Here is a 14,881-nt window from a genome sequence, read left to right on the forward strand (position 1 = left end):
TCGCTTATTACGCTCAGTTCTTTTTAATAAAACATATCAACCCAACCGATTACCTCCTCCTTTTTGAAGGCCGTTAAAAATAAACTCCCAAATATAATATTATTTTTTACGGTAGCAATAATTATTACAGTACGCAGGTTAGCCAACTTGATAAACTTAACTGTCAAAGCGGCACAAGTAGTGATGCCCAACTATCGATTTTATAGCTATCGATCTGTGCGAACGATTAAAAACAAGAGTAATCTGTGTTCCCAACCAACGAGTCACACAAGAGTTTATCCTTTTATATTTTTATTAAAAATCAATAAGGGCTTTGTCATCACTCTATTCTCTAATCACCAATAATTAAGTGAATAAATTAGTTCGTATGCAGAGAATTAAAGAAAAAAAAATTACAATCTGTTCATAAAAGCAAAGATTCAAATTGCTGACTATCGCATTTATCAACTAATGAACTACTTATTTAAGAAAAAAACAACGTTAATGTAATAAAAGTATCTACTATTTTGAACAAATTTGCAAGATGGATAATTTTTTGAAAGTTGCGCGGGGTTCGACCGTATCGATAAGACTGTTTTTTTATCAATCGATCACGTCACTAGAGTTATTATTCAAAAATATTCAAAATGGCCGAAGAAAATCCATGAAGCTTTCTTGTGACTAAAAATATTTTTACTCCATCAAAACAATAAAAAAAGCTCCAAAATGCAGGAAATTGATATAAATATTGAAGGGTACAACGTGAATGGAATATGTGTTGGCTGTTTGAATCACAATCGGAAAATGTCGTACATCGACGAAGTAAAGGATTGTTTCAAATTATTAGCTCAAATCGACGTAAGTGTGTTTTTTCATTACTTTAACTAGTTCTTAGTGAACTAATATGCATACAAAAACTAGTTTTAAAGTAACATAGCGTAGTTTTTGTCAGAAAATGAGAAATACCGAATGTAAACAAGAACAAAAAGTATTGGATGCGCCATTCTTTTTGTTGTGTTTTTTTTTTAATTACATTTTTAACCCTTAATTTTGTTTTGATTTCATCATTATAAAAATGTTTAATGGTTTCCAAGGTCCTTCCATTCACTTCAAAATAGCAAGATAAAAAAATATTTGTATGAGATTTTTTTTGCTTAGTCACTATGGCATTGTGCTTTTTGCACATTCATAATAGCCAGTGTCATAAGTAAATTGAATACTGGAATGGAGGCCCCGTACAGGAAAACGCAGCGTGGGACGTCCACCTACAAGGTGGATCGACGACATCGTAAAGGTAGCAGGGAAGCGCTGGACGCAGGCTGCTACCAATCGATCAACGTGGAAAGCATTGGGGGAGGCCTATGTTCAACAGTGGACGTCCTATGGCTGAAATGATGATGATGATGATAAGTAAATTATGATATACCTATCATGTACTGTAATATTTTTGGACTAAATAAATATCATTTTCATTTTCATATCAACCATTAATTTACCTAACAATAAGATATGAGATTATCACCTACCAAAAATTATGCAATAAAACTGCAAATCGTAATAACGTTTCACTTTACCCGTAAAATCAACGTAACATTTGCAGGTCCCTGATTATTTATCTATCCAAGTCTGCTGGGAGTGCCTGGCAGCCGTCAGATCCGTGATGAAGTTCCGTCAACAGATCCAGAGGGCTTATACGATACTTATCAAATACTCTGCTAAGGTAAGTACTGATTTGTACATTATTTTTGAATCGTCTCTGGTAAATTACAGAGAGACTTAAATTTCTATTTAGTCTAAAACTTGACTGGTAGAGGTCACCATACAGTATCAAGTCAGCTGCTATTTTGTTGGCTTTTATGTATACTATTCCCACCTCTCGTTCGCACTGCTGCAACTCCTGTGTAGCCAGGATGTACAGCTTGACCCCCATAAAAAACCCAACCAATGAAGATCAACTGGCTATTATGTGTGATCAAACTTTAAATTAAAAAAAAAACTGGAAGCAGTTGGGGGGTATTTCTTTCACCAACCAGAAGATGTCGGGTAAGCAAGCAGGTTCCCACTCGGTGAATCAATGACTTGGTGACGGTCACGGAAAGCGCCTGGATGTACAGCACAGGGCGGTCGTAGAAATCTTTGGTAGAGGCTTATGTCCATCATTTTTTCTATTTTTGAATCACTAACAATAATTTATTCTTCTTCAGAACCCATTCCTGGACTCACCGTGGGACCTCACTCAATACGCTACAACCAACCTGACACGGACTCAAGTGGAAGTTGGATCGGATGTTCTAGATGGTCCGGATGTGAAAGAAGTAGAGATAGAGGTCAAGAGTGAGCCAGAAGATAACGAAACGTTACTGCCTAAACAGGGTGAGTATTAGAAAAAGTTGCGATTTGAATTATTAATGGTGGTGATGTGTGATGACTTAGGGCTCGGAAACGTGGCCTCTCACTATAGGCCATAAACAGAAGGTTAAAGTTGCACAGCGTGCTATGGAGAGGGCTATGCTCGGTGTTTCTTTACGAGATCGAATCAGAAATGAGGAGATCCGTAAACGAACTAAAGTCGCTGACATAGCCCGACGGATTAGCAAGCTGAAGTGGCAGTGGGCAGGGCACATAGTATGCAAAACTGACAGCCGATGGGGCAGCAAGGTTCTGGAATGGAGGCTGCGTACCTACCGGAAAACGCAGCGTGTGACGTCCACCCACAAGGTGGACCGACGACCTGATAAGGGTAGCAGGAAGGCGCTGGATGCAGGCCGCTACCAACCGGGCGATGTGGAAATCATTGGGGGAGGCCTAAGTTCAGCAGTGGACGTCCTATGGCTGAAATGATGATGATGAATTAAGTTTTTAAGACCAGAATGAAGTGTCTTTTTAAAAAGTTGCCATTTGAATGATTGGAGAATGGTGTCAAATATTCTATTGTATAGTAGATCGTTTTATCCACTCGGACGCGCCCCAGCAATGTTTGGTCTCGGTCGCGCGGGGTGCGGGGAGTGGGATCCGAGCAATCCGTAAGGCATTATTGTAGTGTGCGTGTGCACTCGTGGATAACAGAGGTCCCGGGTTCGATTCCCAGTGGGGGCAAATTTTTCTGTTCGGTTTGGTTGGTGGTATGGCTTGTCTAAGTCCGTCTGGCTAGCTACCACCATCTTACCTAAGTCTGTTGCCATAAAAACAATGTTAACAGCATTGTTGTGTTCCGGCAGTTAGAGGTAAGATAGCCAGTTCCTCCGTGGTTGAGGATTCCGGGTGAAGCTCGCTTCCACCTTCGGCCTGATTGTCACTTACTATCAGGTGAGATACAAGGCAAGAGCTTCCTCGTTGTGGATAAAAAAAGGATCTATAATGGATGATTTTTGTTTTCAGAGGAATTAAAGATAGAAAATGAGTTTCCGGACATAGACGATCGTTTCTCCGACGACTTCCCGCCAGACCAAAACGCCACGTCTGAAGATGATATGCAGCTGTCCAAACTAAAAGAGAAAAAGGTGAAAAAAGAAAAGAAGGCTAAGAAGAGAAGAAAGAAGAATTCAGATGAGGTAAGCGTTTTGGGCTGGCCTCCCACTAGGTCATTGGTTCCCAAACTTATTTGAGACGCGCCCCCTTTCGACCATAAAAAAAAATCCGCGCCCCCAAGTCAAGATTATATGATTTTATTGGTCGTATCGAGCAGTCTGGAATGCATTCTCTCAGCGGTCGCAGGTTTTTTATACTTAACCTTTAACTGGTGACATGGTTTTTGTGTAACGTAACTGGTGACGTACGGTCTGAGAGGCCGCTGCCGTATCAAGACTGTAGCATAGAAACTAGGTAAGGTAGCATACCACAATCTTTAAAAACAGATTATTAGCATTTAGAAGAATTAAATTAAAATAAAATAATAAACTCTAAACATAATTTTTAATGCAGAACTTGCTGTTAAATTATTTGTAGTGATAAAAATAAAAAACTAGAGATGAGATCGATAATCGCAAACAAAGAAATTTAAATCAACAAATTGTAACAAAATTAGTATTTTTTATTATAGTTCAAATAATAATCAATTAAAAAAAACCTATCACACGTAGGTAACCTATCATTTTAGAAAACTGGCAGTGGTGAAACTTTTATATTTTTTATTGGCTGTCAGGGCATTTATTGTTTGGCATAAAGGTGGACCTTCATTTTCACTTTCTGACTGATTCTCGTCAATTGGTCCTTCATCTTCAAACACACTTTCTTCGGCTTCCCAATCATGGTCACTTTGCTCCAGAACGATGTTTTCAGGAACATATTCGGCTTCAGACCCAATTGAGTCTTTTTTTTCCAGATATTTTTCAACTGGCGAATTTTCAGGTCGTTTCATAAAGTATGGCACTATATTCCCAAATAGTTATCCTACGCTTCTTTTTTGGAGTTATTTAAGTATCAATTGCAAGTAAAAACTCTATAAATACGAAAGAACTATATGAAAAAAATGTCACGTAACTGGTGACATGCGGTCTGAGAGACCGCTGCTGAACTTTACATCGATGTAACTTGCCGATTTGGAGCTGAATGATGCAAATATCCTTATCTACGGCGTAGACACAACTAAACTCGAAGCTACTGAAGCGGTGAAATATAGGAAGTTCGGAGAAGGGGGTGAAACGATGTTTCACTGCCGCCGCCCGGCCTGTGAGACCGCTTGTCACCAGTTAAAGGTTAAGTACACAGATGGCCCGCGCCCCCCTTTAAAGGTCTTTGCGACTCCCCTGGGGGGCGCGCCCCCCACTTTGGGAACCAATGCACTAGGTGGACGGACGATTTGGTGAAGGTCGCGGGAGGTGCCTGAATGCGGGCAGCGCAGGGCCGGTCTTTGTGGAAAACCTGCACAAAGACCAGCCCTGCGGGAGGCCTTTGTCCAGCAGTGGACGTCTTTCGGCTGAAACGAACTATGCATTTTAAGCTACCAACCGGGTGATGTGGAAGTCATTGGGGGAGGCCTATGTACAGCAGTGGACGTCCTGTCGCTGAAATGATGATGATGATGCGTTGTTTTAAAGCCCGGTCTGTGAGCACGTAGAATTTTGTCCAATGACCCCAAGTTACCCATCCTTATCGCTCGCGCGTAGTTATGTTGCTATCGTGCTCGCACACTCACTGCGGGCGCCCGTCGCACAGTCGCGACAGCAATATAATTACGCGCGAGCGATGAGGATGGGTAGCTTGGGGTCATTGGACAAAATTCCACGTGCTCGCAGACCAGACTATAGTAATAGTGTTTATTGCCGCTGGACTGTTGTGGTGAAACTACTTGCAACACAAGCATATTTAGCTTACCAAGGGGTTAATGAGACCAATAAATATACAATCTATTTATTTTTTATCGTTTCTTCTTGCGACGCGTATTGTGGACATCACATTCTTCTTTTACATGTCCCTACCCTACCACTGCTTAGGAACAATAATATGGGCCAGTGCTGAGAAAAAGCAGGACAAAAATCTAGTATTTTTAAAAATCATCATCATCATTTCAGCCATAGGACGTCCACTGCTGAACATAGGCCTCCCCTAATGCTTTCCATGTTGACGATTGGTAGCGGCCTGCGTCGAGCGCTTCCCTGCTACCTTTACGATATCGTCGGTCCACCTTGTAGGTGGACGTCGCACGCTGCGTTTTCCGGTACGCGGCCTCCATTCCAGTACCTTGCTGCCCCATCGGCCGTCAGTTCTGCGTACTATGTGCCTGCGTATTTTTCTGCGTATTTTAAAAAATGGAAATGAATATTATTACACTTGTTGGATCCTGCATAAAATATGTCTTTCTATAAAATGAACACAGAATCATCAAGATTTATTCCACAGTCAAGCGACAAGCCAAAAACAGAGCAAAAATCCTACAAACTACTCAAGAACCTCCCCGAAGATTTGGTCACCATCTACACCATGACCGAAGAAGAAATGTGGGTCATGAGGAACCAGGATCTAAAGGATAAGGAATTCTTGAGGTACAAGCATAGATGTGAGGATTGTCTGCTTACCTTCAACTCGGAGAAGCTGATGAAGGAACATACGCTGGCTAAGCATAGACTGGTGAGTGTTTTTGGAGTTGTATAGGTGTAGCGCTTAACTCAAGGCCTGAGGTACAGTCACACGATTTTGAAACGTCAAGTGGCAAAAATCAAAACTATAGATGAAACTACACTGAACTGTCCCACCAAACACATTGACAGGGGGCACCACCATCGTTGAACGGTATAGTTTCCAATGTGGCAAAACTCTGAACCAGCGATCCAGTATTGACGGTGGCGCCCCCTGTCAATGTCACGCATGGGACGGTTCAGTGTAGTTTATCAGTATTGATAGTAGCACAGAATAATAATAAGTACTACGTACAGAAGTTTTACTTCGCGAAGATATTTTAAAAAATGTATGCTCAATGTCATTAACAATATGGTCTAATTTAGCCTGTCTCAAGAGTCAAGCACCATTTTGTTGACAAACGTCAGTGATCGGTACTGCGCCGAAGCTATAGGACTGACTTCGGTAAAATGATGTGACGTGAGGTGCCAAACTGCGGAAAATGGCGGGAGGAAATACATGATTTAGCATGAATTATCATGAATAATATTACTACTTATTTACCTCTCAGTGTCTTGAGGCAACTTAAAAAAGTACATTCTGTGTTTTTATTTTTATTTGGCAGTTAAATACTGCACAGTATTTAGTACACTATTTTTCTTTATTTTCTTCCATCATACACAAGAATACGCGTGCGTGAGTCAATGTTCGCTCGAATGTGAGGCCTTGTCGAATAGTATCCTGTAGGTGGGCCATCGTGCGTGTTTTGTTTTCGATGTAAACTCGCGGAGATGAACAGGCCTGATAGTAGCGCCCTCCTGTAAATGTCATAATTATATGGTTGTCCAACGTGGCAAAAATCGGAACTATAATCCAGTATTGATAGTAGCGCCCTCCTAACAATGTCATAGCTGGGATGATTCAGTGTTGGACATCTACAGGGTGTTTGGTAAATGGGTATATGAGCCGACACTAGCCCATGTTAACATGGGCATATAAATGGTATGGTGAAGTCAGAAAATTGATATCTTCATTTTAACTATTTTAATTTTTATACAAATCGGAATTTATAAAATTTATTTTGTATGAAAATTTAAAAAAATAAAATGATGATATCAAATTTCTGACTTCACCATATCATTTATATGCCCATGTTAACATGGGCTAGTGTCGGCTCATATACCCATTTACCAAACACCCTGTATACATGATTTATTATGACGATCACTCAAGGCAACTAGTTCAAGCGCTTAACTCAGTGCCTGAGTATTTTTGGGACGACAAACGTCAGCGAGACTTCTTTGCTTCAGACTTGTATGATCTGTCACGTCATAATATGTCAATGTCACCCCTCCCGTGCCGCTCCCATACCTCAGGCACTGACTGAGTTAAGCGACGCCTGCCTAGAGTCCGGTCGCCGAGCAGATAGAATTTCGTACAATGACCCCAAGCTACCCATCATTATCGCTCGTGCGTAATTATATTTCTGTCGCGACTATGCGACGGGCGGCCGCAGTAAGTGTGAACGCGACAGCAATATAATTACGCGCGAGCGATAAGGATGGGCAGCTTGGGGTCATTGTACGAAATTCTATCTGCTCGGCGACCGGACTTTAGATATTATTTATCAAACACCTAAAACTACCCTACACTCTTCCAGAAAAGCGAAGACTGCCACAAATGCGATATCTGCAAATCTTACTTCCTTGGCAAGGATCATCTGCTCACGCATAGAGCTCAGCATCTCACAGCATATTGGTGCTCTGCTTGTGGTCACGCCACGTCTGTGAGGAGACGAGCGAAACAGCACGCGGCCACCCATCAAACAGTGACCAAGGAGAAGGAATACGAGTGCAGGAACTGTGGGAAGACTTTCCCGTAAGTATTAAAGCATCTAAAAGTACCAGGCTACTATAACGCGTGAGGAGTTCTCAGCTCAAACGACTGTATGTAGCTCTATGCTGGCTCCAACTCACCCTAGGCACGGTCCCTAGGTAAGACAAATAGGGAGTTCATCATCAATATGGCTTCTTCAAAAATCCAGAGGTACCAGGAGTCTATACCTAGCACAGAGGTCTTGAAAAGTCGATTTCATCATCTCCACTTCTGTACCAAAAGCATCCCAAGTTAGATTTTTTAGGTCAGATAGTTTGACATAGATCCTTCAAGGTGACTTCCAGGGGGGGGGATCGTCCCATTTCCATATAAATAGCATCCTGAAGTACCAGGCTGTCATAAAAATTAAGGAGTTCATGTCTACAATATAGCTTCACCAAGCATTCAGAGGTACCAGGAGTCTATACCCAGCACGGAGGTCTTGAAAAGTCACTACCATCATCTTATCTCAAAGTACCAGGCTCTCATATCTCTCAAGGAGCTCTCTCCTTCTATCTAACGCCTCAATGGTACTCCCAATAGCATCCAAAAGTACCAGGCTGACATATCTCTCAAGGAACTCTTCCTAACACCTGTAACAGCCTCGATGCTAGCTCCATCTCACAGCATACTGGTGCTCTGCTTGTGGTCACGCGACATCTGTGAGGAGACGAGCGAGACAGCACGCGGCCACCCATCAAACAGTGACCAAGGAGAAGGAATATCAGTGCAGGAGCTGTGGGAAGACTTTCCCGTAAGTATTAAGGCATCTAAAAGTACCAGGCTACTATGACGCGTGAGGAGTTCTCATCTCAAACGACTGTATGTAGCTCTATGCTGGCTCCAACTCACCCTAGGCACGGTCCCTAGGTAAGACAAATAGGGAGTTCATCATCAATATGGCTTCTTCAAATATCCAGAGGTACAAAGAGTCTATAGCTAGCACAGAGGTCTTGAAAAGTCGCTTTCATCATCTCCAGTTCTGTAACAAAAGCATCCCAAAGTACCAGGCTGACATGCCTGTCAAGGAGCTTTTTTTAACGCCTGTGATACTGCCTCAATTGTACCCCCTATTTCCGTATCAAAATTATCTCAAAATACCAGGCTGTCATATCTCTCAAGGAGCTCTCCCTAACGCTTTTAACAGCCTCGATGCTAGCTCCATCTCACAGCATACTGGTGTTCTGCTTGTGGTCACGCCACATCTGTGAGGAGACGAGCGAGACAGCACGCGGCCACCCATCAAACAGTGACCAAGGAGAAGGAATACGAGTGCAGGAACTGTGGGAAGACTTTCCCGTAAGTATTAAGGCATCTAAAAGTACCAGGCTACTATGACGCGTGAGGAGTTCATCTCAAACGACTGTAGGTAGCTCTATGCTGACTCCAACTCACCCTAGGCACGGTCCCTAGGTAAGACAAATAGGGAGTTCATCATCAATATGGCTTCTTCAAATATCCAGAGGTACAAAGAGTCTATAGCTAGCACAGTGGTCTTGAAAAGTCGCTTCCATCATCTCCAGTTCTGTAACAAAAGCATCCCAAAGTACCAGGCTGACATGCCTATCAAGGAGCTAAGTTTGATTTTTTAGGTCAGATAGTTTGACTTAGATCGTCCCACTTCCATATAAATAGTATCCTGAAGTACCCGGCTATCATAAAAATTAAGGAGACATGGCTACAAATGCTACAATACAGCTTCATCAAGCATCTAGAGGTACCAGGAGTCTATACCCAGAACAGAGGTCTTGAAGAGTCACTACCATCATCTCAAAAGTATCCTAAAGTACCAGGCTGTCATAACTCTTAAGGAGTTGTTCTCCCAAACGCTTGTGATACTTCTCGATGCTACCCTCAAACTACTTAAAAGAACCGAAAAACGAGCTATCAAACGGTATCAACAAATAAGTTACAGAATAAACTGGATTTATCCGAAAATTCTGGCGACCACGGGCTGGAAGACGTAGCGTGGGCAGGTGTACTAGGTGAACCGACGATCTGGTAGAGGTCGCGGGAAGATGCGGGCAGCGCAGGACCGTGCATTGTGTAAAACCTTGGAGGAGGCCTTTGTCTAGCAGTGGACGTTATTAGGCTGAAACGAAAAAAGCTTCCAAATGTATGGAAGCTGGAACACACATGACGTACCACAATTAATGAGCCACATCGCACTTTCAGGATCAGTAAATAAATAGTTTTTAGATATCACACTAATTTATAAAGGCGAAAGTTTGTGTTTGTGTGATACTTCTTCACGTCTAAACGGCTGGAGCGATTTTAATACAATTTTGTATGGAGTTAGCTGACACCCTGGATTAGAACGTAGGCTACCTACGTTATACCGCGGGTAACACCGCGGGGCACAGCTAGTCTTGAATAATTTTGAAATAATCTAGTGAGATCATTTATCGATTTCATCCTATATATTTATTGTCACTTAGAAGTCCTAATTCATAGTTCCATTTACACTTACATTTAAATGATATTTTACTTTCTCAGATCAAGATCAAAACTCTCCTACCACCGAACGAAGAATCACAAAGAGAAACTGCAGTGCGACTGCTGTGGCAAAGTATTTATTAGCAAGATGATGCTGCGACACCATCTCAAGTAAGAACTAATTTATATTACCATAAATAAACAGGGTAATGCTAGTTACAAATATGTCTCAAGATGTTTGTGAAGATGTACTAAGACTGTGTACATATTTGTGCAAATATTAATTGAACTCGTTAAAAAGTTTTTCAAGCGTTCTTTTCAAAGAACTTTTCAATCATAAATAAATACCCGCTAACGAAACTGTAGTCCATTACGTGCAAAAACGATTTAAAACATATTCACACATAGGTATAGAAGTCGTATTTGCAAAGAAAGCTAACTTCCAAAAACATTTACAAGCATTTTGACAAAACTTGGTATAAGGATAACCATGAAATAACTTTTGAGTAGTTTACATCACAAACCAATAATTTCTTTACAGAAGCCAGACACAAAGTAAAGAGGAGAAGGCAAAAGAAAAACTGTACATTCCTTGCAAAGGCTGCAACAAGGTGTTTCACTCTAAGAAGAGCTACCGGGCGCATGTGTAAGTATTATAAGTTATAGGACTAGCGCTCGACTCAGTGCCAGAGGTATGGGAGCGATACGGAAGGGTGTTCTTGTAATGTGACGCACTTTAATACATTACAATTTATTATTATTATTATGTACACACACACAGTTTTGTTTTTTAAATATTATCTTTTTATTTATAAATATCTTATCACATCTTTTCTACTTCGTCTATGTCGTATATTATTATTTTCTACTACGTCTGTATTTACACTTAAAATTTATACGCGCACTATTATTATTATTTATGTATGTATATTTTATGCAGTATAGGTTAGTGTTCGTGACTCTTACTCGGCATGGGGCACACTGAAAACCAGCGTCGTGGCTTCCCTCACCGGGGGCCACGGCATATGCTGAGTGGGGTCCCATTGCGATGGGCATCGCTGTGCGACAGGGTGGCACTGCTTAGTTTACTTGCTCATTCATTGTATGTTTTATGTCACCTCTGTCTTATTTGCTTTTTTTTTATTTTACCTCTTTTGTCTTTTGTGATGTCCATGGCAATAAATGTTTCTTTCTTTCTTTCTTAATGTCAAACGTCAGCGAGACTTCAGATAATAATATGCTTCAGATTTGTATGCTCTGTCACGTCATATTATGTCCGTGTCACCCCTTCCGTGCCGCTCCCACTTATCAGGCACAGACTGACTGGGTTAAGCTAGACATATAAAAGTAATTTATTTTCTGCAGACAGGCTTTTTAAAAAGCGCTTTTACACGTCCCAGATTACTTTACTAGCCTTTGTCCGCGAGTTCCTTTAGTTTTAAACCGATTTAAAAAAAGGAGGAGATTCTCAAATTCGGCTGCATGTAAAAAAAGAAGGAGGTTCTCAATTCGACTGTGTGTTTTACCTGTCACGTATTAACCGATTTGAAAAAATATTTTAATGGAAATGATCCTAGATTCACCCAACTGGAATAAACATGTCATCCAGATAGACTAAAGGCGAGGCCGCTACCAACCGGCCAATATGAAAATAATTGAGGGAGACCTATGTTCAACAGTGGACGTCCTATGGCTGGAATGATGATGAAGAGATAAACGAAATTGAGGCTGTTGCTTTTCTGTGACTTCGATGGCGTTTATGGTCATCCTTCTATCTGTTAAAATCCATTCAGTAGATCGATTTGGGTCTATTCCCACCGCTGCAACTCCTGTGTAGCCAGGATCTACAGCTTGACCGCCAATAACCCAACCAGTGAAGGCCAAGTTAGTCCCGGGGGAAAGTTAAACTATCATTGGACCCGCAACGAAATTAATCAGAAGAACATAGGAGTTCGAAGTTAAGGTTCGACTTTCCTCCATGATTTTATTTTCTAACTAGTTCTTCAAAATAAGTAGCCCTATTCTTTTTTCTTTACAGGGTAATCCACAACGGCCTAACATATCCGTGTCAGATCTGCGGTAAACTCTTCCAATGGAAACGCAACTTGGCGCGTCACACTCGTGCGCATCGAGAAAGAGACGCAGGCTAGTAATTAAAACTCAAAACTCATTTTATTTTTACAAGTAGGCTTTTAAATAATTTAAAGGTCATAGCAGACTTATCAGGCCTGTTCATCTCCGCGAGTTTACATCGAAAACAAAACACGCACGATGGCCCACCTACAGGATACTATTCGACAAGGCCTCACATATGAGCGAACATTGACTCACGCAGGCGTATTCATGTGTATGATGGAAGAAAATGGTGTACTAAATACTGTGCAGTATTTAACTGCCTAAATAATAATAAAAACACAGAATGTACTTTTTTAAGTTGCCTCAAGACTCTGAGAGGTAAATAAGTAGTTAATATTATTCATGATAATTCATGCTAAATCATGTATTTCCTCCGTCATTTTCCGCAGTTTGGCACCTCACGTCATACATCATTTTACCGAAGTCAGCCTTGTGCCTTCGGCGCAGTACCGATCACTGACGTTTGTCAACAAAATGGTGCTCGACTCTTGAGACAAGCTAAATTATACCATATTGTTAACGATATTGAGCATACATTTTTTTAAATACCTTCTCGAAGAAAATCTTCTGTACGAAGTACTTAATATTATTCTGTGGACTTATCAACTCTGAAAGGGATCAACACCGTATCGCCTTTCGCGAGCTGTCAACCGCGAGGCGAGGCGTTTACGTTACGGTGCGGATAAGTGTGCGTTGCAGTATGGAGTTTCATACAAAAAAATAGATACTGACCGTCTCGAGTTGATACGGTACGACAGCTCGTGAAAGGCGATACGGTTATAATCCCTTTCCGAGTTGATAAGTCTGCTATGAACTTAATGCTAATGCTATTTTTAAAATAAATAATAAATATCCCTGGACATTTTACACTATAGTCTGGTCGCTGAGCACGTAGAATTTCGTCCAATGACCCCAAGCTACCCATCCTTATCGCTCGCGCGTAATTATGTTGCTGTCGCGCTCGCACACTCACTGCGGCCGCCCGTCGCACAGTCGCGACAGCAATATAATTACGCGCGAGCGATAAGGATGGGTAGCTTGGGGTAATTGGACGAAATTCTACGTGCTCGGAGACCGGGCTTTACGCTTTTAGTCCCAAACTAAGCAAAGCTTGTACTATGGGTACTAGACAACGGATGAACGGATATAAACATACTTAAATCCTTTTTTTGTAAATACATACATACAGTCATATTATACCCAGACCCAGACCCGTAACAGAAATTAAAATTCATCATTTCAATTTCTTTCTTTCTTCGGTATAGTAGTCCGTTTCGAACCACTTACAAATGGCCGACGTATAATTAATCCATTACTATTGCAGGCGCTACTTACGAATGTCGCGCGTGTGGAAAGAGCTTCGCCAGTAGAGACTGTTACAACAACCACATGCGGCTGAGCAAGCGGCATGTGGCCGAGGAGGCGTTGGCGTAAGTATCCGAAAATATCCGAAAGTGTCCGAAAATATCCGAAAGTGTTCGAAAATATCCGAAGATGGAACGAAAGTATCCGAACGTATCCGATAGTGTCAGTGAAGTATCCGAACGTATCCGACATGTTTCTGTAAAATATCCGAACGTATCCGATAAATACCCGAACGTGCCAAAAAGTATCTAAACGTGTCTAAAATTATTCGAAAATACATATGTTCCCAAATATTCGAACGTGGACCGAACTCCCACTAGGTGGACCGACGATCTGGTGAAGGTCGCGGGAGGTGCCCGGATACGAGCGGCGCAGGACCGGTCTTTGTGGAACGATTCGAACGTATCGGAAATATTGCTAAAATATCCGAATGATTAAAAATCTATTTGGGTATTTTTGTTTATTCTAATATAAAAAGTAACCGTTGTAATGCAATTTCTAAAATTAAAATTGATTGTTCCAGTCACACATGCAACTACTGTGGGAAAAAGTTCGCGACGAAATACTGCATGGTGGACCATATCGACTGGGATCATTTGAAGAGGATCAAATACCAGTGCAGCGTTTGTTTCAAGGTAAGAACAGAGGTGCGATTGTGTAAAGCAATCGTATTCATTTGACAGTTCATAACGTACGATTGTTCTGTCAAACGCTTTGTTTAACTGACTTTATCGTACGTTATGAACTGTCAAATTATTACGATTGCTTTAAAGTAGACGCACACCGTTGATTTTTCGTCGGCCGATAGTTTAGTCGGGCAGTTGATCAGTATGGGCATGTATGGGAGTGCGCACACTACGCCGATTCGATTTGGCCGATTTTTCATACAAATTAAAATCGGGCACAACTATCGGCCAACTAAAAATCAACGGTGTGCGCCTACTCTTACACAATTCCAACTCTGAACTTAGTCGACCTGCTATTCTGAAAAACGTTATCCGAAGAATTGAATGCGTTTATGCGCGATTGGTCCAAT

The 14,881-nt window shown here is 41.4% G+C and overlaps 1 protein-coding gene across 1 annotated transcript in view; it reads left to right on the forward strand.

The window, feature by feature from the left end:
- Positions 1-626: 626 nt before the first annotated feature.
- LOC135085189 (zinc finger protein 57-like) overlaps positions 627-14,881 on the forward strand; it is a 44,188-nt gene continuing 29,933 nt past the window's right edge. The window contains exons 1-13 of the mRNA XM_063979941.1: positions 627-837; positions 1,580-1,699; positions 2,184-2,352; positions 3,358-3,530; positions 5,818-6,045; positions 7,694-7,911; positions 8,452-8,662; positions 9,068-9,207; positions 10,405-10,515; positions 10,886-10,990; positions 12,383-12,489; positions 13,805-13,910; positions 14,369-14,480. Coding sequence (XP_063836011.1) covers positions 706-837; positions 1,580-1,699; positions 2,184-2,352; positions 3,358-3,530; positions 5,818-6,045; positions 7,694-7,911; positions 8,452-8,662; positions 9,068-9,207; positions 10,405-10,515; positions 10,886-10,990; positions 12,383-12,489; positions 13,805-13,910; positions 14,369-14,480 — 1,932 coding nt within the window. The 5' untranslated portion in view covers positions 627-705. The remainder of the gene's footprint in view (positions 838-1,579; positions 1,700-2,183; positions 2,353-3,357; positions 3,531-5,817; positions 6,046-7,693; positions 7,912-8,451; positions 8,663-9,067; positions 9,208-10,404; positions 10,516-10,885; positions 10,991-12,382; positions 12,490-13,804; positions 13,911-14,368; positions 14,481-14,881) is intronic.

This window comes from Ostrinia nubilalis, chromosome 28 (genome assembly GCF_963855985.1).
Source record: "Ostrinia nubilalis chromosome 28, ilOstNubi1.1, whole genome shotgun sequence".
In the NCBI taxonomy this organism is placed as follows: Eukaryota; Metazoa; Arthropoda; class Insecta; order Lepidoptera; family Crambidae; genus Ostrinia; species Ostrinia nubilalis.